At 49.7% G+C, this 23401-nt stretch overlaps 1 protein-coding gene across 1 annotated transcript in view; it reads right to left on the reverse strand.

The window, feature by feature from the left end:
* The window catches only part of LOC144166009 (neprilysin-2-like), a 133479-nt gene extending 111388 nt beyond the window's left edge, over window positions 1–22091 (reverse strand). Inside the window, exons 1-3 of the mRNA XM_077695678.1 lie at window positions 21962–22091; window positions 7202–7261; window positions 6232–6366 (exon numbers count right to left, since the gene is read on the reverse strand). Of these exons, the coding sequence (XP_077551804.1) occupies window positions 6232–6366; window positions 7202–7261; window positions 21962–22061 (295 nt within the window). The 5' untranslated portion in view covers window positions 22062–22091. The remainder of the gene's footprint in view (window positions 1–6231; window positions 6367–7201; window positions 7262–21961) is intronic.
* Between the last annotated feature and the right edge of the window lie 1310 nt (window positions 22092–23401).

The raw sequence follows: 23401 nt of genomic DNA on the forward strand, positions 1-23401 counted from the left end.
GATATGCCCCAGGGGCTAGGTGCGTAGTACAGTGTAGTGTTTGTATCGTGGTTGTCCGCGTAATAAACCCCTGTACTATGAAATGTATCGCTTCCCGGTGAAGTGATTGACAACGTACACTCGCGGCGAGAGTCGTGGCTCGCTCTCGAACCCGTTGTGGGCAGAGTTTCTCGGCAGGGCAGTTCGGTGCTGCGCGAGAGCAGTGAGAATAACGACGGCGCGTTATTCTATTATTGTTATTCTATTCCTTAATGGAAAGGATTAAGGATAGGATAAGATAATGCCCACATTTCTGGCGCCCGAACGTGGGGCAGCGTTTGATTGCTCATTTGCTGCCATACCGTAGCGAGCTTTGCTTGTGCAATCGGCTGGCCGCGCCAGGCACGCTAGTTGCGTGCAGTGTACGTTCCGGTGAGAGCCCGCATTCGGGCCGCCGGCCGGACCGGCTCCTCGTTTTGTGGATGCCGGCGGAGCTCGAGAGCGCGAGGGCTTCCTCGCTTCGAGCATGAGAACATAGGGCTTTCGTGCTGTGTTCGATTTTGAGGTTGATTTTGACGCAACCCACGCTCGGGTGCTAAAGGAGATGCTTGAATTCGAGTAGCCTCATTCCACAACTCAGAATGTTCAAGCTAGTGCTTGATCGTTTATCTATACGGATTAATGCGACCGGTTCCCCCTGTGGGATGCCATGTATCGTAGGTATTCACCCAGAAGAGCTAGCCACGGTTTTGGCGGAACGATTCCTTTTTTCCGAGCTGTTTCTCGGCCGCCTTTGGTAGGCGGAGCGCCGTGACGTTGACTTGCTTTGCAACGGGCGCTGGGGACAGGGACCAGCTTGTATTGCTGGTGGTCCCGGGGATGAGTGTCTCGCTAGGCCGACTGGGGGCTCGTGGTGTAATACACGCCACCGTTAATGAGTATGAACGGTTAAAGGCGGAAGTCCCGAATAGTCAGTTAGGCGCATTGTTGCGTTATTGTCTTGGCTCACCTTGGCCATACAGTCTGGTAGGCTCGAAGATCTTGTAAATGATCAGCCGCAGTGTCACTGGCAGGTGTGAAGTGGGACGTGTTTTAGTTATTTAATTGGGTTTTCCATTGTTGGGAGACACCTGGCCTGTGATGACCTTAGTCATGTGCCGCCAGCATAGTGTGGAAATTGTGCACCTGGATTATTCCTAGAGCACGTCGCAATACCGCACCCGGCTTATCCCTGGCGTGGCCCGAGCACCTTCGGTATGTCCGACTGTTTTGGGCGGACACATTGTACCGTTTCTGCCGACATCACCTTTGTGGAGTCGCCTGGTCGGATGACGGTTATAGCCGATTGATGACCCCGCACGCGCACACCAGCCTGTCAACAATCCTCCCGAGGCGATTCCTGGTGAGCCAGTTGACCCTTTCTCCAGCCCGCTATGTAAGTGAGAGAACGCATGTTTCTTATTGTGAATTCTTTGCTGTGTATTTGTTAGTGTTTGCGCTGTGTATACATGTTTGCAGCTTTCCGTGGTAGTGCTCGTATGGTTGTGATAAGAATTGTGCATTTCTTTGTCTAGTCTCGAGCATCCTGTATAGAGAAGTGTAAAAGAGACTTAGTTTTGGCAGCGTTGAAGAGACGAAAAAAAAAAAAACAGAAGCGCAATGGTTTTCGCCTTCGCCGTGGAGGGGGGAACTCCGGGCGGTTGCTGGGCCCTCTCTGTCCCCTCCTACGGTTCTTGGAAATTCCGAGGGTGGTTTAGTTTGTATTTTGTTTTGGGCCCCTCCGCGGCAGAGAGAGGCGGGTTAGAGCAGTAACGTTGGGTTAGAGAGGGTGATGGCCCGCTTGCTTGGGCATCTGTACTCCGCTTTCCCTCGGCTCCTGGGTTCTTGTCGCCGCCGACGAGGGAGGGGAGATCTGGAGCGGCGTTTTGCAGGGGTTGGCGGTAGCTTTCGTTGTCTCATCTGTTGTTGTGTGTGTGTTCATTTTGTGTGTGAAGTGAGTGAGTTACTGCCCATCGGTTCGTTCTCCGCGTCTTCTCGGCCGTTAGGACGATTTTCGCAGGCCTGACGCGCGGGGGACTGCGTATGCTGTTGTTTGTTGCGTGTTCTCGGGCCAAGCCGTGGGGTGTGTGTGTAAGCGCGCGCGCGCTTTCTTCGGCGTCTGCTGTGAGCGAACTTTCGTCGGAGGCCTCGTCCGTTCGCCGCGGCTAGTCTTGTGCTTCTGCCGCCTTGATGAATGTGACGTGTGTGCGCGTCGGCAGAGGGGGACAAATGTGCTTCCGGTGGTTGTTTCCGCCCCCGCGTTCCATCTTCGTGTGCAACACCGCAGACTGGCGTGTGTGAGTGCGTGCGTGTGTGTGCCAGCTTCATTCGGCCGAACAGTACACCCCGCTGGTGGTGCGTGTCTGTGGAGAGCGCGCCATGTTTTGTGGTGTGTGCCGGCACCGCGGCCTCTTCGGCTAGCTAGCTGCGGCCGGGGACGCCGACAGCCGAGCGCAGAGGTGCCCTTCGTCTCCAGGAATGCGGGCGCCTTGAAATGGCCGAGCTGACCTTGGGCTGCCTTCGACTCAGCCTAACCCCCCTCCTTCCTTGCGTGGGGCTGAAGCTCGGGCCGCTCCCCTCTCTGGCTGCTGCCCGTTCATCGGCGCCGACCCTGGCTTCCAGCAGGTGCACGCGCTGTGGTGCCTTCCTGCTGGATCGTCGGCTCACCCGCTGCTTCCTTCCCCTCCATCCCTCTGCGGAGCGACACGGCTCGACGCAACGGTGGAATCGCGCCTGCGCGTCCGCCCATTATCTGCGCACCTCGAGAACTCTGCGATGAGAGACTCCATGGTGAGCCCCGTGGCACCCCAAAGTGACGACAATGAACGCTGACAGCGGGAGGATCTTTTCGCCCCTTTGTGCCCCGTACTGCCGAACAATGCGTAGCCCCGCGATGACCACTGCAACCCTTTGCGGACTTAGTGCAATATTTCCACCTCTGTGTATCTTTCTACACCTGTGTATCTAGTGTAATGTAATGAAGTGTACGTAATGTAATGTAATTAAGTGTTCTTAGTGCATTATAATTAACCGTAGGTTGTGTAATATAAGTAACAGCTGTGTTCGTGTAGTATAGTGTACGTAGTGCAACCTTAGTTGACCTCCTCTGTATAGCGTAACATTAGTTCCCTCACCAAGTGAGTAGAGTATTGTTTATAGTGTACATTTCTTGTTTCAAACCTTGTTCATAGTGTGTATGTATATCTTAAGTATGTGTGGCGTGCGTTGTGAATGCAGTGTTTGTTTAAGGGCTGGAGTAGAGGCTGGTGGGCACTAGCTTTGTTTAACTTACATTAAGATTGTTCTTTTTTGGATGAGTACCTGATGGCCGGCTTTCCGACTGTCAGGGGGGCATTTAAGGAGAGGGGGATGTGGGGGCCAAGCCCCTCATATCGGGGCGAGGAGGCGCCAGCGACGTCCTCCTCCTTGGTGGGGCGAGGGCGATCCTCGCGCGCCTCCCTCCTCTCCCTACGAGGCGACGGGGGATGCGCGCAGGAGACTCCCCGGGGGAGACCGCCCTTGGGACGAGCAGCGATCGCACGGTACGTAAATGCCCTTCGGCCACTTTTGGCCGTTTCTTGCATTGGCCGTTGTTTCCCACTTCTGTGGGTCACGGCACCCACCGTGTCGATTAGCGCATGCCTCGATTTGCGTCAGTGCGTTTATCTAGGATGCCCGGCGAGTCTCCGCGGGCATATTCCACTTCTTGGTGGGTTGCCCCCGCGTCCGCGATGTGACGGCTTGCGCCGTCTGAGGTCAGCGGACGAGCGCCGATGCCGCCCGATCGAGTCCAGCGGCTTGAAATGTGTAGCGGCCACAGAGAGCCCCCTTCCCCTACGTCAGCGAGCGTTGCGGCCGGCCAACGCCGGCGGACGCTAACTGCTGCCCGATACGGGCTGGGCACACGCTGACGGCTGGATATGCCCCAGGGGCTAGGTGCGTAGTACAGTGTAGTGTTTGTATCGTGGTTGTCCGCGTAATAAACCCCTGTACTATGAAATGTATCGCTTCCCGGTGAAGTGATTGACAACGTACACTCGCGGCGAGAGTCGTGGCTCGCTCTCGAACCCGTTGTGGGCAGAGTTTCTCGGCAGGGCAGTTCGGTGCTGCGCGAGAGCAGTGAGAATAACGACGGCGCGTTATTCTATTATTGTTATTCTATTCCTTAATGGAAAGGATTAAGGATAGGATAAGATAATGCCCACAACCTTTGATGTAGCTGTATTGCCGACCACAGCTCAACGCCGTTCGGTCCCGTGCAACGCTTACAGAAGGAGGCCCGCCTCACTTTCATTCGCGGCGAATGCGGTGCTCCTCTTCACCGGGCACAAGACGAGTCACTTAGCCCGATACGACCCAGCGGCGCATGCATGGGAGGCGGCGAAGTTGGTCGGCTGCCGATCAGCTGCACGTCCGCAACTGCGTGCTGCTCAGCTGATCAATTCAGCAGAACGACTGAAAACGGGGCATTGTGCGCAGCACCGAAAGCAGGCTTGGCGAATACCGCGATGCGCTTCGGGGGGTGTGTCGCAGGGGGTGTGCCTGAGGTCAAAAGGTGAATTTGCGCATCCGCGGCGAAACCGCTGGGCGAAAGTAGTAAAGCTTTGCTTTAAAAAATGAAGTGCTGCCTTAGCGCATCACTCAGTTCACGAACTTAAGCTGTTGTTTGGGAAGCACCAATTTGATGAGCTGAAACGGGGTCGACGCACAAACACAGGTCATAGCTGCGGCACATCGCCGCACAACTTTCACAGGGGAAAAAACGTGTAAAGCAGGGCCCCAGCGCATCAGCCAAGTGCACTCCGCGCACGTAAAGCACCAACTGATCAGCTAAGACAAGACGGACACACAAACACATCTTGGAATACAAGTGCTGCCCACAGGGCACCCAGCCATCTTCTCTAGATACTGCCATGATTTCGCGCCTCCGCTTTTCGTAAAACATAAAAGGCAAAATTTCACTGACGTCATCATTGACACCCTCTGCATAAGCCCCGCTCATGGGCTAAGGACTTCGAAAAAGATCTTCCCGACACCAGACAGGTCGCATTAGGCTATGGACGTCAAACAGCCGATTGCGACCTGTCTGGTGTCTTCACTGGTCGAACGGATTAGGTTGGTGTGTTACGCAGACGGTAAGATGCCTACGACCCCGGAGAGAGACTGACAGCCCCATGTTTGTTCGCTAGAATAAAGCTCGAGTCCTTCCTAGTTTTTTTTAGCTAAATGGGTGCTCAATCGTACATTACTAACAAATGTGATTTGTTTCGTGCATGCTCCGTCGACTGCGCCTATCGCCACCCATTTTCACAGAATGGAAAGGCACTAATTTTTGTTATGAGGATAGCAGCGCCCGTCGTAGGACACGGCTGTTCCTGCAGCTTGTTCTTTATTCCCTTGAGAAAATTCACGGAAGAATGCACCCTCCAAAGTTCGATTCCCTGGGCCCAAGTGTTTGGGAGGCGCAATCATTCCTTAAAACTCAATGTTATTCAGTTTGCACCTTCAGGGGTAAATTTTTTTGCAAAAAAAAATATTTTAGGCTGGTGTACTGGTTACTCGAAAGGTTAAACCGATAAGTTTAATTGTTGAAGATATTATAGGTTATAAAAAATTTTCCTCTCTAACTTCGTTGGATAGAAATTTCTACATAAAAGCTATACATTAGTACTTCTTAAACTCACCTCTCCATTTGGGCTGCATAGTACTGACATATCAGGGAAATCGCTTTTTGCTATTTTAAACTCCTTAAAGAAGAAATCTATCAATATTCTGAACTTGTTTTTAACGTTTTTACAAGTAAAACACACAAGAAATGAAACTGTTCTTAAGCGATACTCAAACATTTCTGAAAGCCCGTTTAAGGAAGCCCTCCTATTTAATATATTAAATAGGAAGCTTTCAAAAATGCCAAAATTTTGTCAAATGTTTGTCTGTGTTGCCCTTAGGCACAACATTAGAAGGGAAACTTTACGGGGCTAGGAAACATTACAAGAATCTTAGGATGCGCAAATTAGTCCAGAGCACAGCTGCAGCATCAGGGCATTAATCTCGTTTTTAAACTTATTGGCATTGGTTATATTCATCCAACACTGCCGTGCATCTCAATGGCCCCTCTTGTGTACAGATGTAGTGGCGCGCGAATTTTCGCGTACCATTGACCGTGTAAAATTGCTAACATGCAAATGCATTACTAGGATTGGGTTAACTTGCCTATGAGAGTTTGTAAGGCTTTCTTCTTCATAGATCTGGACTTCAGTTCTCTGTCACCGCTCCACTTGCTGCAGACGTAATCATAAAAGTCATTGCAAGGTTTTCCTTCCCCCATTTGTCTTTTGATCATGTCAACTGAAAAACAATCACGTCGTTATGAGCGCTTCTGAAAAAAACCTTCTGCGTAATAAAAAAAGTTGTATCCAATGTTAAGACACATTTCGGCTGAGTAAACAGGAAAAAAAAGAACAGGATGGTTTCAAGCACCCCACACAGAACTAACTTTGCAGTCATCATTTAGTGCAGCAGTTCTTCCCTAAAGTTACACGTGGCAAACCTTGTGTATTACAAGCCGGACCGCAAAGAAGGAAATAATTTTTTGTTGTAGCTGATAAACCATGTAACTGTTCAAATTCCGTAAAAATCGCGATAAAACATTGATTTATAAGCAACGAATAACTCATTTTATGCAGTTCAACCAGTGCCGATGCTGTTAAATAATAAAGGCTGCGCACAGCTTTTTATTGAGAAAGAACATGAGCGCATTATTGCAAAAAGGGACGCCCTTCAATCTGGACAAGACCGCGGGATGCCCAAAGAGTCATTACGTGGATGGTATAAACCGTGCCAACAAACGACAGGACACAATTATAGAAATTTGTGCCAGGCGTGTGCCCCCAAACATATCTCAATGGCACCAAATAAGTGCGAAAGTACAGACATGTCGGGGCCGGATTGAGGGGGAAAAGAGGGAAGTGGAAAGGCGATCGCTCTGCCGCCGACCCAAGAGCGCCTACCCTTGCACTGGCTAGGTTGTACAGCGCGTGTCCTACTCCACCTCATTTGCTGCCATGCCTTAATTTTATTTTTAAATTTTGCGTTCAGAATATCCACGCACGTTCAACGAAAATTTCAAGATGTGTTGCTAAGGCCATCTGCTGCCCAACGTCAATAAAAGTGCAGTATTTACCCGTTTCTTTACACTCTGGTGCATCACAGGTTTTGCTGTCGCCACCAGCTGCTACCCCACCTAAAAAAAAAGTGCACATATTAATTGACGGTAACGTGCCGGCATGACACGCTATTCACGGAGTTCTCGCATGATGTATTTTTTGAGCCGACGGTCACAAGATAATTGCTACGAAGGTCATAACGCTGAGCCACGCACTGCACCGACAGTAGACTTTTGTGTTGCGTCAAAAAAGTAACGGATGCATTACTTGATCACGGTGCAATAATTACATTTGCAATTACTATTCTGTGAATGAAACTCCCCGCTTCATGGAAATACCATGTTCATTTCAAAGCTTTACTTCAAGACAATTATTTGTTTCACCACACGTCCACAACGCCGAATTCAATTTGATATAGTTACTTTGGTCGAGCTAAGACTTTATTTTAGCCCCATTGGCAGCTCGGTTTTAAACGGAGAAAACACACAAATGGAGCAAAGTAGTTTCAATTTCTAAGACCTTCGCTCATTACCAGAAGTCAGAGTGACGTCAGAGTTGTGTACATGTGACGTGTAGTGCGGGAAATAGCGGAACACGGCCCGTGAAATCGGAGATTATGTGCACTATGATGTCGGTGGAGGAAAGATTAAGCTTGCGTGATCAATAGCCAGCATGGTGGAGTGTGGAGTGCTCTCCCACGGACGGAGGCATCACGGTTGTCCTATTATTCAGTAGGCGCCAATCTCTATATAAAATCCCGCCAGTCTTTCCCAGTATAAAGAATCGTAGCTTAATAAAAGCGTGTTTAGGGTCCGCTCTTCTGCAGCATCCATTAACGCACACATTTTATTTCTGCTAAGAGCGCTAAATATGCTGACGCACACACGCACGAACACAAATCATTAAAAACTGACTCCTGCCACCAAAGTTTATAAAATGGCATGTTTCGGCTCCCGTCTATGCTTTTATCAAGAAAGCTCCCGCACGGAACCCGAAGCGTCGTTATAAACTTTCATCGTCGGAGTCAGCTTTAAGTTAGAGAGTTTTAGCATACCGTTACCGTATTTACGTTACCGCCTACCGTGCTTGCGGGAGTCGACCGCACATGCTTGAGAAGTTACCGCGAACGGTAACTTTCCGGCACAGGTTTTATCGTCGACAGCGAGCTTCCTGAGCAGACGAAGGGTACCCTCGCGTCTTAGTTACAGCGAATGCAGTGCGCTCGGTGTTTTATGCCTGGTACATCCTATAAAAATAATCTGAGTTCATGTTGTTCATTACGTTTTTCTTCTTAAATGATACTCAGGAGCCCGAAAAACGACAACAATCATGTGTCGTTAATATGGACGCCTCCGTTCCCCCCAAAAATCGTCGATAATGTGAATCTTCCATACTAACGAATCAAGGTCAAGAACACAAACACTAAGGGAGAATCGTTCAAGGAAATACCACGGTTTATTCAGCCCAAAAACGAGATGTGGGTTTGCACTAATGCCTTCGATCTTACTGTAGTGTCTAGAAAGTGCACCACGTCCGCTAATTGAAGTGCCCGTTCTGCGTGTCCCTCCTGTTCAATGTATGCGATAGCCGTCTCCAAGCCACGGCGAGCTTCACGTCGGGTGATGGTCGTTCTGTCTTCTTCATCGGCTGCGTATGTCGGCGAAAAGCTCTCCTGGAGTTGCTGGGACTGTTGAAGGATCCGCCGACAAGCTCCTTTTTCAGCTGAGCGGAAAGCTCAGTCTGTTTACGCTTAACCCCAGCCTTTGCCGCCGCCGAAACGACCACAATGGCGTGAGGTGGTGGTGGTGTGGTAGTAGCGTGGCGTCCGTGTCGGCATTCCCTTCGGCGTTTCTGAAAGAGATCACCGGGGGCAGAAAACAATCCGAAGCGACGTGATACCCACTGGATCCCGTAACCGAAGACGCGCGGAAGCATCACGTGAGAGACTGCGAGCGCGTGAAGGGGCGCAAAAGCTGCATTCCGCCACGGAAAAGAACAGTAGTCGTACCTTCGTACGTCGCTTAAAATGGAAGCAATGAACCCATATTTCTCCACATCAGTTATTTTTCTATTTTGCTCTTTGTGCACCCGTGTCCATAATAACGAGACAAAAATGCCTGTAATTACCCGTTTCGTCCCCAAAATAGCCGTCCATAGTACGGACTGCGGGTTTCTATATTAACGGAGCAGAATTGCATGATGAGAGACCGGTCGCCGAAAATTACGTCCATATGGCGGGGTATCCATATTAACAGTGTCCATATTAACGAGACTGTATTTGTTTTTCAGAAGGGCGAACAAAATTGCCGCCCCTACTAATTGCAAAGCCTCGCCCGCCTCAAATAGTTCAGAGAAGTTTCTGGGCACGCGAAGTGCTTTTACGCCTCCACAAATGCGCTAGGCGAGGTAGTGTAGGTTACTGAGTAATTACTGCAACATAGTTTGCTCATTTTTTTTTTGCGGAAATATTTAGCGCGGGAGTAAATTCTAGCAGAGTCCCTCAATACTTTTTTGGTCATGAAAGTCCGGGAGCGCTTCGCGTGCTGCTCAAGGAGGCCGCGTCGCGGATCTGGCGTTGATCGAAGGGCAGCCGGAGAACTGGTCTGAGGGCATTCGGCAGGGACCGGACTCTCGCCGCGGTATTAGCAGAACGCGTTCGCCTTACTTGTCGTAGGCCGCTAAAATGGACTTGCCATTGTGCGAGTGCCGAAAAATTTCATGTGGCCGGTCATGCTGTTACTGTGTTTTAAATGCGAATGCATTTCTTAGTCGGGGGTTGTCGTGCTCCGTCGGCGTGCGCCTTCGTCGTCGTCGTCGTCGTCTCGGCGCGGCGGACCCGCGCGGCTACAGCAAGAGCACCAGCAAGAGACCTTCGTCCTTCTCTTCGTCCAGTCCAGTCCCGCGCTACCATTAGAGGGATTGACCGCGTCGCCACTGTAACAATAGACACCGCTACACTACCCCCTCTTCTGTGAGCATCGAATGCATTTCTTAGTCGGGGGTTGTCGTGCTCCGTCGGCGTGCGCCCGCAGGTGTTATCTCTCCGCGCTCCTCCTCGCCCCTAGCAACAGCTGTGGCGCGCCTAGCAACCGGAGCAGGTGGTAGCTCGGGCGGGAGTAGCGGAGGGCAAGGGGAGAGGAGGAGCGCGCTCGGCCGTGTGAGGGCGCTCGCATCGCGGAGCTCGGGCGGAGTAGCGGAGAGTGAGTGGAGAGGAGGAGCGCGCTCGGGCGTGTGATGGCGCTCGCATCGCGGAGCTCGGCGGGAGAGAGAGCTCGCGCGCGAGGCGGGCGTGTTGCGCGGGTCTCTCTCTCCTCTCCGCGTACCCTCTCTCCGCTCGCTACGCTCGGAAAATGTATATAAATGCAGCGGAGCGCACGCCTCTCTCCGTTACTGCTTGCCGCAGCGCACTCATCGGTGCACCCAATGCATTCGCATTTCCGCACGATCCCCTTCGGGGAGGTGGGGGGAGTTTTTTTCCCTGCCGATCTGGCTCGAAAGGAAATGGCGACAAAGCGTCGCTATTTCGCTGTCCCTCTGACGCCAAGCTGCGCGCGACATAGAAGCCTTCCATTCTCCTCGCAAAAAATTAGCGAATTTAGCTTTTATCTGCTGGACGTCCATGTATGTAAAAACATTTTCCCACCGGCATGGCGAATGCGCCGTGGAAGGAAATAAATAACGCGTCAGTGTGTGCGCAGACATTGTAGAGAGCATACCCCTCGGCAACTGAACGAGCGCTGCAATTGTAGGATGCACGTTGCATATTGTGGGCACAACAGCAGAAAAGAGCGACTTTGTTTTAAGTACATCCTGCTTTTTTTTCTCGCAAAAAGAATAAGGCTTTGAGGACAGCGGTTCGCGCATAATGCCCAGCGAGTGAAAGTGAAGCAGAGCCAATTAGAGCTGCTGATTCAGCGTCTAAAGGTCCAACGCGACGAAAGATACAACGAGACGAAAGGCCCAACAGTGGATATTCCGTATCGTTGGATCTTTCGTCTCGTTGGACATTCAGGCTCGATTGGACCTACCGTCTCGGTGGATCTTTCGTCTCATTGGACATTCAGGCTCGATGGGACCTTTCGTCTCATCGGATCTTTCGCCTCGTCGGACATTCAGGCTCTTACTATTAAATGAATGCCCGGAGCACTCTAAAGTTACCTTGAATGCCCTCTACCGCAATATGGTTCTGGGACCTTCTGCATTTTCACGTGCAATAACTTTTACACGATAATTTGAAATAAAATGTACACTTGGCATCTCTGATTTCCGTCGTAAAATTTGAGTCTGCTGAAAACGTTATTGACGAAAGCAAGCTTGGTCGCGAGTACGTTGCTTAGTGCCTAAATAGGACTTCAGTTTTTCCATTAGGACGTGTTTTATCATTCCGGCAAACTATAAGAGTTTTTCTGGTTTTGTTTTGATGTGCAATAATATCAGCGAAAAAATAATGCTCCCGAGATTCATGCGCATAGCAGGCACGTGAGCGCTAAGCAAACAAGCAAACAGTAACGTGCTCTTCCATCCAAACAAGGAGGGTGCTACGACCGTCGCCTGACACTCACCGCGTACACGCGCGAGTGTCCGTCAACTGCTCGCGGGCGGATGAGTGTTGTATATTCTCAGTTCGGTCTCATCAAGGAATCAGTTTGATGAGTCATTTGTCATCCAGGATTTAACATATTAATCAGTTATTAAAACATCCAACTTGAATATCTTCTCTTCTGGTATTTCGTTTAAATTTCGCGTCCACTTATACAAATGATGTTATTGTGCTTCACGCTGTCACAATAGCAAGCCCAAATACAAGCTTCAAGCCTTGGAAGGATCATAGTATTCACTTTTCAAATCTGGAAGCTTTTTGAAAACCGTCTTCTTTTCATCGATTCCCTTTCCTCATCTGTCCGCAGCACTAGAAATTTGGCGATGCCCTCAGCAGCATAGACTCTGTACCAGGACATACAGGGTGTTACATCGATAAATGGAATACCTTAAAAAAATTTCTTGAGCGTATCACTGCTCCGTTAGCGCTCAAACTTGTCACGGAGGTCGCATTTTGTGGTCTATTTTCTTTCGCACTGGGAACGACAGTAGATACCTGTTTATTCTGCAAATACATAATATCAATTTTCGACTATGGCAAAATGGCGGCATTATGGACGGGAAAGCTGATCTTGGATCGGTGGTGCCACCTAAGATATGCAAAACGAAACGAGCGATGGCGATTCACGGTAGGAAGGAGACGAATGAGGGAGCAGACGATCAGAAAACCTATTTTGTGTATAGCTTAGGACGGCCACAAATAATTACATAGCAGCTAGTACAAGTCATAATACTGTATTCCTGCGGTTTATTCTTGTAGATACCAGTCATCTGGTTTCAGATCAGCTGTCGTCTGCTGTGTCAGGTTACCCCACTTTCAAAAATAAGGCTTACGATTCTTTGTTCACGTTTGTTGCTTTGTTCTCGTTTTACTTCTATTATTATTCTGTGCGTGCGTGTCTGTGCTTGTGACATGCCATCATGAGATCAGTTACAGCATATGAAAAGGCATATCCTATTCAGCTGCAGTGAATTTTATCATGGCGTCATGTCAAAAGCACAGAATGTTCGCCGTTCGGTTGACTTGAGAGACGGGTAAGGTGTGCTGTACATACGTGCCTTATGAGAAAAGCTTAAACCGTATGACGTCTGGTTCCTTCACTCCTGTCCGTTTGTGCTCGATGCGGTGAATGAATTTGGTTAGCTGCGTCATGGTGCGTTGAAGTTGTAGTACTGCATGGAGCCTGGTCCGTCCTGTGGGATGTTGTGTCCAGGTAGGCTCAAAGGCCAACTGCACTCAAAATTTCAACCTCCTGAAAATGTTATTTCCGCATAGTCGACCTAAAAAGATTGCATGCATGCTTAGGCAAAAAGGACTAAAAGTTCGTCTTTTCCCCAATCACTACACCATTTAGGGACTAAATGTGAGCAGACGAACGCTTAGTACGCCACTCGGTTGGTCCGTTCCGATACTCCCTAGGGATGGACAACTACTTGTAACGAAGGAGCGAACAAAAGATAGGGCCAGCCGCCGATGCTACTCGAATGCAATTCTCATAGCGGTTCAGATGATTTTGTGTGCACGTTAATTCTAGTCAACCAATAAGGAGTGCTCCTGCTAACTCGAGAAGATATATCCCATAAGTTGCTAAAATAATCAATTGAGCAGAAGTTCGTTTTTCTAGCTTAAGAGTAATTGGCAAAAGTTTGTGATTTCCGGGCCAATCTCACACGCAGTTAATCATAAGATGGTACTCTGTTCCGCGAACAAAAAGATTAGTCTTATAGAATCTCAAAAATCACGCTTTCTTTTTGTTTTGTGGTGGAACTATTTTGAGGAGGTTGATGGAAGCCATCTGGTACGGCACGTTCATGTGCAACGCTCTATACTGATGCAAAAGTGAGGCCTGTACACGACTACCTGCACTGTCACAACGCTCATTTTATTAAAGTAGTCTAACGTTTGGCACAACACACTTGAACCTATCGCTATCGGCTTAATCTTCACAAAAAATGCGTGTCTTGAATAAAACAGTGGGGCCTTCAGACTCCGTTGATCTTTTGTCTCGTTGGACATTCAGGCTCGACTGGACCTTCAGACTAGGTGGATCTTTCGTCTCGTTGGACATTCAGGCTCGATTGGACCTTCAGACTCGGTGGATCTTTCGTCTCATTGGACATTCAGGCTCGATTGGACCTTTCGTCTCGTTGGACATTCATGCTCGATTGGACCTTTCGTCTCGTTGGACATTCAGGCTCGCCGATCACGTGACGAATTGCACCTTTCGACTCGTTGGATCTTTCGTCTCGTTGGACATTCAGGCCACACGCGCTGTAAAAGGAGCTCCTACAACCACTGCGTTTTTGTTTTGCGGATATTTTTTTTCTTTTTTATCACCCGGACCACCTTTGTTTCGGGGTTAACAGGCCAGAAATACCCTTGCTATATAAAAGCCTCGCCACAATATCCTGTAACTATGTCAACTATGTTAATGCCATACGCGAGAAATGTGGTTGATCCCTCTTCCATAAGAAACGGTAAAACACGAAAGTGAAATGGGCCTTCACAGGAGCAGCAGAATGTTTATTGTGCATTCATATGAACTTGCACATCGTATTGACGTTTCGTCGGTATGGCACCGTTATACGCATCAACGTTAAACACTGGATTGCACGCGCCGGAGCATTGCGTAAATCCGACTGAAACCACAGGCGCTCGCAAATCATCCCTGCGAACGAAACCAATCGGGTTGTCAGCGAATCGTTTGGTGAACACACGGTCCGATGCAGCGAAAGGAGCAGCAGACCGTGCTACGAGCGCGACATCCGCAAGTCGGCGTCGATCTTACTCCGTGGTCGTTGCCTTACATGCTTTTCCGCAGGTTACATTTTCGCGTCCCCGGTACACGTAGGCACTGGCATGGAGGCGCCAACTGTCGGCGCTCATTAGCGTCATGATGCCCTACTTCGCTTTGTCTCTCCTAGACGGCGGCACCATCTGAAGGAAAGTAAGGTATGAAAGAATATAACGCGTGTTTCTCGTCGTGTTGACGCGTCGGTTCATAGCGCAGTCGGGCGCGCGTTACACACCTCCCGTTGGGGCGAAAGAATTCGTGGTTCAAATCCCGGCGCAGCCGCGTCAATCAAAGTTCTTCTGGCGATGTTATTTCCGTGGCGGATATGACGTCCGTCAGATCTTCGTGTACCCCGGCATAAAACACTTTCGCGTTAATGAATATTGTTAAAGGAGCCATGAAGAGAAAACACAAGTTTGGTTCATTCGAAAGATTGCCTCGTTAGAACCATAACGACACCACTTATAACGCAAACTTCGCTCAAATAAGCTACATAATTAGGAAAAAAAGGAAATGACCATGCGACCCACCAGCTAATTTTCCGCAACAGAACCTGTGATGTCACTTGGGAATGCTCTGCGATTGGCGGAGGCCGGCAAAAGCAAACGCATGTTAGGCAGGGCTTACAGCTTGCATAGCGAGCTAAATGCCCGTGAAACATACTGCACATTCTTTTTATGACAAAGAACGGTGGAGTAAACAGTTGAAGGTCCGAACGAACTCGCAAGCGTGTGCGCCAATGCGTGCGAAACTAGCGCCGGCCGAGCTCGACATCTCGCCGTCGCGCAGACGAATTTTCGGGTTCGAGGCTCTTCGGGGCCAACGAACCGTTCCAGCACGCACAGCCGCGACCTTGCTTCGTATCGTAATCCCTTCACGGGAGGTTGGCCGTCATATCGCCAACCAGCAAAGGTAAAAATAGAAACGAGGGGAGTAAGGAACAGCAAGAAGCGACGAGATAGTGCCAGTCGTCGCGTAAGTTTCGAATGGTGTTGGCTTGCTGCTGTCGTTACGAGCTCGTTTCCAGTTTACAACCACTGAAAACTTCAGTTTGTTCAGTTACGGCAGGGACCCTTACGTTAGCTCACTCCTGGGACATGCTGGCGCTCGTCGCCGACTTCGTCAAATCGCTCTGACCTTGGGGAAAAAAATGCCGGAAACACCGCGCATTGACGCTCGTATCTTTCTGGTCGAAGCAGAGAGCTCGCGCGAACGGCTTTCCATACACGACACCGGCCAACTGGCATAAGTGATACTGCTACTGAAATTGAACTATTATTAACCGTAATCAAAATACGGCACATACGTACCAGTCTATATTCGTCCGTCGCGACGGGGCTGACGAGGCAGCGGTGCGGACGGCTGGGCGTTCGTCTGTTGTGGCTATCGCGGAATGGTCGCTTTCCCGTCCACCGCGTATCCCACAACTCTTGCCGCTCGTGCACTTAGAAGCATTGAGCGTTTTTGTGGTGTGAGGTTGTTAAATGCAAGCCCGAGCTACTCGGCGAGAGTTTTGTTCTCCGGATCAGGCGATTCCATGACTAGGGCTGCGGGTGCACTAGGTTTTACTAGTATTTTTAAAATGGCCGCCGTCTCGATCGACTCCCGCGTGTGGGTGCTATATGGAGTCGACATACTAAGTACCTGTTTCATGGACCGGCTCTATGACGCCATTGTACACGTCACGGAATGTTCAATTTTAGCGGGAGATTTAAAATTTTGGCTTAAATTGCCTTATTTCTCAGTGAATAAAGCATCATTTGCTTCCGGGAAAGCGCTTGGGGTACTATGAAACACCTAATCTTTCGAATAAAACAAACTTTTGTTTTCTCTTCATGGCTCCTTTAAGGTAAAAGGGAGGTTTATTTCCTGGACAGGACGGAGAAGCTTCACAGAAACGAACGGGGCTCCAAACGCACACAACTGAGGATCGTTCCTTTTTCTCTTCCAGCCCAGGGTTTGCCCATCCGTCATGTACATGTGCAAGTACGTGAGGCGTTACAATATATAAATATTCACTGTGAATGAGCTTCTGTGAGCGCACGCTTAACGAGCGATGTACTACACCATGGCGTAGTTTACTTATGAAGCCGTGGAACATCTACTGTTAGACTGTCCCGCTTATATAGTCGCAAGGTGCCGTTTGGTGCGAAAATCGACAACCTAAGTCCAGGACTACTAAGCTTCAATGTACTGCACGGTCCATGGTGTGCTGTGTGTTTACGCCGAGACGCAAGGGAAACCCGAGCCGACGGCGCGCAGCCGGCGGCTCGGCCCGCGATGCGATGCGATGAGGCTTTGAGGGGAGGGGGAGGTAGGTGGAAAAGGCTCGAAACTGTCTGGCGTAGGTTGCCGACACCTTATCAAGCCTGGGCTCGGCCCGCCCGACGAGGGAATTACGAGGGCGCGACCCGGGGAGGGGAAGCGAAAAATAAAGGCACTCTCAGACTGAACGCCAGACGTGTCGGCTGTATGTTTCTCGCGCTCCGCGAACACTACATGGTGGCAGCGTACGTTCGAACCTGCTACGAAGACACCGATGGAGGGGTCGCAAGCCCAGGAAGGAAAAATGGCCATGTCCAGTTTTCAATGCAAGCCTCCGGAGGAATTTACTTTCGCAAGCCTAAGTGAGTGGCCGCAATGGAAACGGCGTTTTGAACGTTTTCGCATCGTGAGTGGCCTCGCCTCGAAATGCGCGGTGGAATGCGCGAAATGCGCGGTAGTTCGAAGAAATGTCGTGTACGAAAGAGCGACATTCTTCAGAAGAGAACAGCGGGAAGGAGAAGGTGTCGAAGAGTTCGTCACTGAGCTATACCGACTGGCCAAGTTGTGCAGTTTCGGAGAACTGCATGACGAGATGATCCGGGACCGGATAGTAGTGGGCATCAGGGACCACAAGCTGTCTGAACGAATGCAGCTGGACGCGGAGCTGACCCTCGAAAAGGCCACCAACATGGCGCGACAGTCTGAAGTCGTAAAAGAACAAGCTGCTACGCTCCACGGAGACAAGGAAGGAAACGTGGACAGAGTCCGTCAGACTCGTAAAATGACTGCACCTCCAAGAAATCGAAAGGGGTCTGCAACACGTGACAAGAAGCCGCCTGAATCCGAAGCAAAGCAGTGTATGTTCTGTGGCTACTCGCAGCACACTACAGGGAAGTGCCCTGCACAAACCGCGACGTGCAACAAGTGCCGCAAAAAGGGACATTTTGCCCGTGTCTGCAAAGGAGGTGCATCAGTCCGCGAGATCGTCGGTAGCAACGATGCATTTCTCGGAGCCGTCTCATCCAGCCGCGACTACAAGTGGATGGCTACTGTGGACATCAATGGGTCGCCCGTCACCTTCAAAGTGGACACTGGAGCTGATGTGACTGTGATTCCTGTGAAAACGTACCGGAGATTTTTCAGGGATCTTCAGAAGCCAGACAAGGTTTTGAAGGGACCCAATGAGCGACAGCTTCCTGTTTCCGGCATGATAACGGCAGACATGTCATACCGCGACACGTCGATGAAAGGAAGCATCTACGTTGTGGATGGTCTTCAGATGCCTCTCCTGTCAAGGAAAGCTAGCGAAGAACTAGGCATTGTAAAGCGTCTTGATCAAGTCATCATTCAGAAAAGCGACGCTGTCAACCCACAGGTTGAGTTTACCAAGCTGTTCTCCGGTCTTGGAAAATTAAGCTCGCATACAAGGTCAAGCTTAAAGAAGACGCTGTACCGTTAGCGTTGACCACTCCTCGAAAAGTTGCCATACCATTAATGTCGAAGGCCAAAGCAAAACTTCAAGAGATGGTTCTGCTTGATGTTATCGAGCCAGTTGAGGAGCCAACAGAATGGTGTTCTGGAATGGTCATTGTTCAGAAACCTGACGGAGATGTACGCATATGCGTAGACCTGACTGAGCTAAACAAGTTTGTAGAGCGAGAAGTTCACCCTCTGCCTGTCAGTGAACATGTCCTTGCGCAACTTGCCGGAGCCTAGTACTTCTCCAAAGTCGACGCCAATTCAGGATTCTGGCAGTTTGAGCTTGCGGAAGAGTCTCGAAGCATGACCACGTTCATAACTCCATTTGGCAGGTACCGGTTCAAGAGACTACCGTTCGGAATCAGTTCAGTGCCTGAATTCTTCCATAGGAAGATGTCACAGTTTTTGGATAACCTGGAAGGCGTCGTGTGTAACATGGATGATATCCTGATCTACGGCAGGACACAAGCAGAGCATAACGCCCGTCTCAGAGCGGTTCTGGAAAGGTTACAGAAACATGGCGTCACACTGAACCGTGAAAAGTGTGAGTTCAATGTTCAAAGGGTAAAGTTCTTGGGACACATCGTTGATAACCAAGGAATTCATGCCGACCCGTCAAAAGTGCAGGCTATCATTGACATGAGACCACCATCAAACACTCAGGAGCTGAGAAGGTTTCTCGGAATGGCAAACTACCTGATGAAGTTTGTCCCGAACATGTCAGAAATAGCTCACCCCATGAACGCTCTTCTAAACGCGAAAAGCGAGTGGGTATGGACCTCAGCCCAACAGAAAAGCTTCTAACTGCTGAAGAAAAAGCTGTCTGAAAGTCAGGTTCTATCAGTATTCGACCCAGAGAACATGACTGTAGTTTCAGCAGATGCCTCATCGTTCGGGTTAGGTGCAGTTCTGCGACAGAAGCAGAAAGATGGAGTCTATCGACCTGTAGCGTACGCATCCCGTAGCCTGTCAGAGACAGAAAGGAGGTACGCTCAGATTGAGAAAGAAGGCCTTACTGTGACCTGGGCATGTGAGAAGTTTCAGGAGTATGTCACTGGATTACAGTTTACCATTGAAACTGACCATAAGCCGTTAGTTCCGATTTTCATGTCGAAACATTTGTCGGATATCACTCCCAGGCTACAAAGGCTAAAAATGCGCATGATGCGTTTTTCCTATAAAATGACACATGTGCCGGGCAAGGACCTTGTTGCTGCTGACGCTCTGTCTCGACAGCCGCTACCTCACCGAGATAGCACTGAGCTTGAAGAAGAAGTTGCATGCTACGTTAGAAGCGTAATTGCCAATCTTCCGTCAACTGACAAGAGACTTGCGGAAATTCGACGAGAGCAAGCGGCAGATCCAATTTGCAGCAAGTTGAGCAGCTACTGCAATGATGGATGGCCAGACCGCAAAGAGCTCCCTTTCGAATGTAAAGATTATTGGCAGCACAGGTCAGACATAGCTGTTCAAGATGGCCTTCTCATGAAAGGATCAAGGATTATAATTCCTGGGCCCATGCGCAAAGAAATACTCGCGAAGATACACCAGGGACATCAAGGAATTTTTAAGTGTCGAGCAAGAGCCCGAGAGTCGGTATGGTGGCCGGGTGTATCGACAGAAATCGAAGAGCTTGTTCGCCGATGTACACAGTGCGTTAAAGAACAGGGATACAGACATGAGCCGTTGATGCCATCTAATTTTCCCGATCGACCATGGCAGAAAGTTGCCATGGATATGTTTCACTGTGGAGGGAAGAACTACTTGCTTGTGACCGATTATTATTCAAGGTATCCCGAGATCGCCCTGCTTCCGAGTATGACAGCGCTAGAAGTTATCAAGCACGTGAAGTCTATATTCGCAAGGCATGGCACGCCTGAGACAGTTTTCAGCTATAATGGACCTCAGTTCAAAAAACTTGATGGCTCTGCTTTCCGCCAGTTCGCGGAAGAATGGGGCTTCGAACACGTAACATCAAGCCCCAGGTTTCCGCAAAGCAATGGCTTCGTTGAGGCAGCCGTGCGGATCATAAAGAAGAGCCTACAGAAAACGGGGGACAGTTATGTTGCTCTTCAGGTGTACAGAGCCACGCCACTTGCAAATGGCTTTAGCCCTGCGGAGTTGTTAATGGGACGGCGTCTGAGAACGTCTGTTCCGGCAGTGCCTAGTTCGCTAGATCCCGCTGTTGTCGACAATACAGCGCTCCGGGCGTGGGAACTGCGCCGAGCAGCCCAGCAGAAGAGAAACCACGACAGAAGGCATGGGGTTCGGATCCTCCGTGATTTAGAGCCGGGAGAAACTGTGTGGATAAAGAACCAGAACAAGACTGGAACGGTGCTTTCATCGGCGGGGTCTCCGAGGTCTTACATCGTGGAGACAGATACAGACCAACTGAGAAGGAACAAAATCCACTTAGCCCCAGTCCCTGAAGTTGAGGTTCCAGACTCATCGAATGAATCAACGCCTGGGAGAAACCCGCCAGCTTCGCAAGATGCAAGGAGACGTGAGGTGGGAGAAGCGCCGGTTTACGACGACCAAAAGCCGCCAGAGACAAATGAACCCCAGGAGAGCTCATCCGCCCCACAAGGCTACAAGACACGGAGTGGACGTGTAGTCAAGCCTGTCCAACGCTTGTAAATAGGAAGGCTGAGAGGGGAAGATGTGCTGTGTGTTTACGCCGAGACGCAAGGGAAACCCGAGCCGACGGCGCGCAGCCGGCGGCTCGGCCCGCCCGACGAGGGAATTACGAGGGCGCGACCCGGGGAGGGGAAGCGAAAAATAAAGGCACTCTCAGACTGAACGCCAGACGTGTCGGCTGTACGTTTCTCGCGCTCCGCGAACACTACACATGGCCCTCCCTTTAAGCTCAACGCAAAGAACTAGTGGTGTTGTTTGATTACCTGGGCGAGATCGGCGACAAAAAGATGATTTAGAATGCCACCATGACGTTCATCGGACTGCTCACACAAACTGAACTCTGTTTTCTTTGTTTGGTTTTTGCTTCTTTTGGCTCTTTCTTCTGCCCTGTAATCTATAAGGCATTTTATATCCTCCCCTATAAGGCATTTTATATCCTCCCTTATCCTCTCCCTCACCGAGTAACATGTCGGTTGTTGAGCTTCTGGCTTTCTTGTCTAATAAAGAACTCTCTCTCTCTCTCTCTCTCTCTCTCTCTCTCTCTCTCTCTCTCTCTCTCTCTCTCTCTCTCTCTCTCTCTCTCTCTCTCTCTTATGTGAGCGGATGCGAAAGCCAAGTGTGCTGCGTGGTGTTTGAGAAATCAGCTTGAGATTTCACCGTGCACATTACGACTACATTGCCGAGGCCTGAAGAAGTTTTATTGTGGTTTAGGCATCGCGTTCTTCAAAGTCCAGCAAGAGCTCGTTGCCGGCCTAACGTCAAGCCGCCACGTACACGTGTCTTTACCACACCGCGACACCACCAGCTGTTGTGTTGGCTCCTTAGCAAAGGGACAGTCTCATGATGCGTCTTAGCCAATGGAAACGTCAGGCCGGCATATATACCCGCGTTCGAAGCCAATAAGGTTCTCCCCTCTCGCCAACATCATTTTTTAGATCCAAAAGAGACCTGGGCTTACCCATATAATTAATTCCTACAAAGCATAAAGTAAAAAAAACTTACCTTCTGGTTCAACAGAAATCGCCCGTACGTAAGCAGGCACCAATAAAAGTACAAATACAGTGTGGTAAGACATGGCTTCGTTCATTAACCGTACCTTCATCAGCCTTACTGGTTCCTTTTATAACGTTCCTGTCAGAAATACATGCGTTAGTCAATACATCGGTGAAAATTAAACACAAATCACTTCTGTTCGACCACAAATATCAAATTTTCACCACAGTGTGTGGCTTCTATTAGTAACGCATGCACGCATCCGCACGCACTCACGCACATGTGCAAGGACGCGTATGTATTGTCGTCCTTATCATCATCATCAGCTGCAGCAGCCTATTTATATCCCCTGCAGGTCAAACGTCTCCCTTTTGACTTGCAACTGCTCCTGTCTGCGCTGCCCGAATCCATTCAATGCCCTCAAATTTTCGCACCTCATCCCTCCATCGAGTTACCCGCCTCCTCGTACTTGCAGTCTCGCTCCGCTGTAGCCACTGCGCTACCCTTGTGGTCACTTGGTTGTCAGTTCTCCCTGTGGCACGTCCAGCCTAACTCCAATTCTCTCTTACAAGGGGCGATGATTTCCACCCGAGCTTGCTCCATATTCCCAATCGCTCGTTTCCAATCTGTAAGCGTTATGACATCATTCTTCTTTCCATAGCTTGTTTGCCTTGCCTAAGATTTCTTTCAGGGTGCTTAGTAAATCCCCACCTTTCTGCCTCATCGGTCATAACCGGTATATAACACAAAAAACAGCCTTTCTACCCTCGGAACTGGGAAGTACATTGGTGATAGTGCTGCGGTGGGATTTGCTATGTTGGGTGTATCTATATTGGGTGTTTGCTGTGCTGAATTAGGAGGGCATTGTCGCGATCTCTACGTCATAGATAAAGTACACACAAGATTGTTGTGTAGAGACAATGAAATGACGGTTTATTATAGCGCGGCAATTTCAATTACGGCGCAGGCTCTGGTGCGCCGCTCCGGTGGCCACCGAAGAGCTCGCGTCATTGTGCAATGCGAGACACGCCGAACGTGGAAAGTATAGATGGTATTGACTGAAAAGTTCAGCGGTCAACTTCTTCGTTTGGCAACATTGGAAGCGGCCACGGGCATGGCCGAAGCGCCACGGATATGGCTCGGGCGTCATCTGCTCCGTTTCCACCCGGTTCTCAACGGCGGTGTCAACAGAGATGTTATTACTCGCACTCACATTGAAGTCGAGGCATTACTTTGCTTTCAGAGGGTTGGAGTTTGAAACATCCAACACACATCATGTGTTTAGCACGGACAAGTACCGCCATCCCGCGATGGATGGATGGATGGATGGATGGATGGATGGATGGATGGATGGATGGATGGATGGATGGATGGATGGATGGATGGATGGATGGATGGATGGATGGATGGATGGATGGATGGATGGATGGATGGATGTTGTCCCTCGAT

This window comes from Haemaphysalis longicornis, unplaced genomic scaffold, assembly GCF_048455015.1.
Source record: "Haemaphysalis longicornis isolate Haplotype H1 unplaced genomic scaffold, Haemaphysalis longicornis Haplotype H1 scaffold_155, whole genome shotgun sequence".
Classification (NCBI taxonomy): Eukaryota; Metazoa; Arthropoda; class Arachnida; order Ixodida; family Ixodidae; genus Haemaphysalis; species Haemaphysalis longicornis.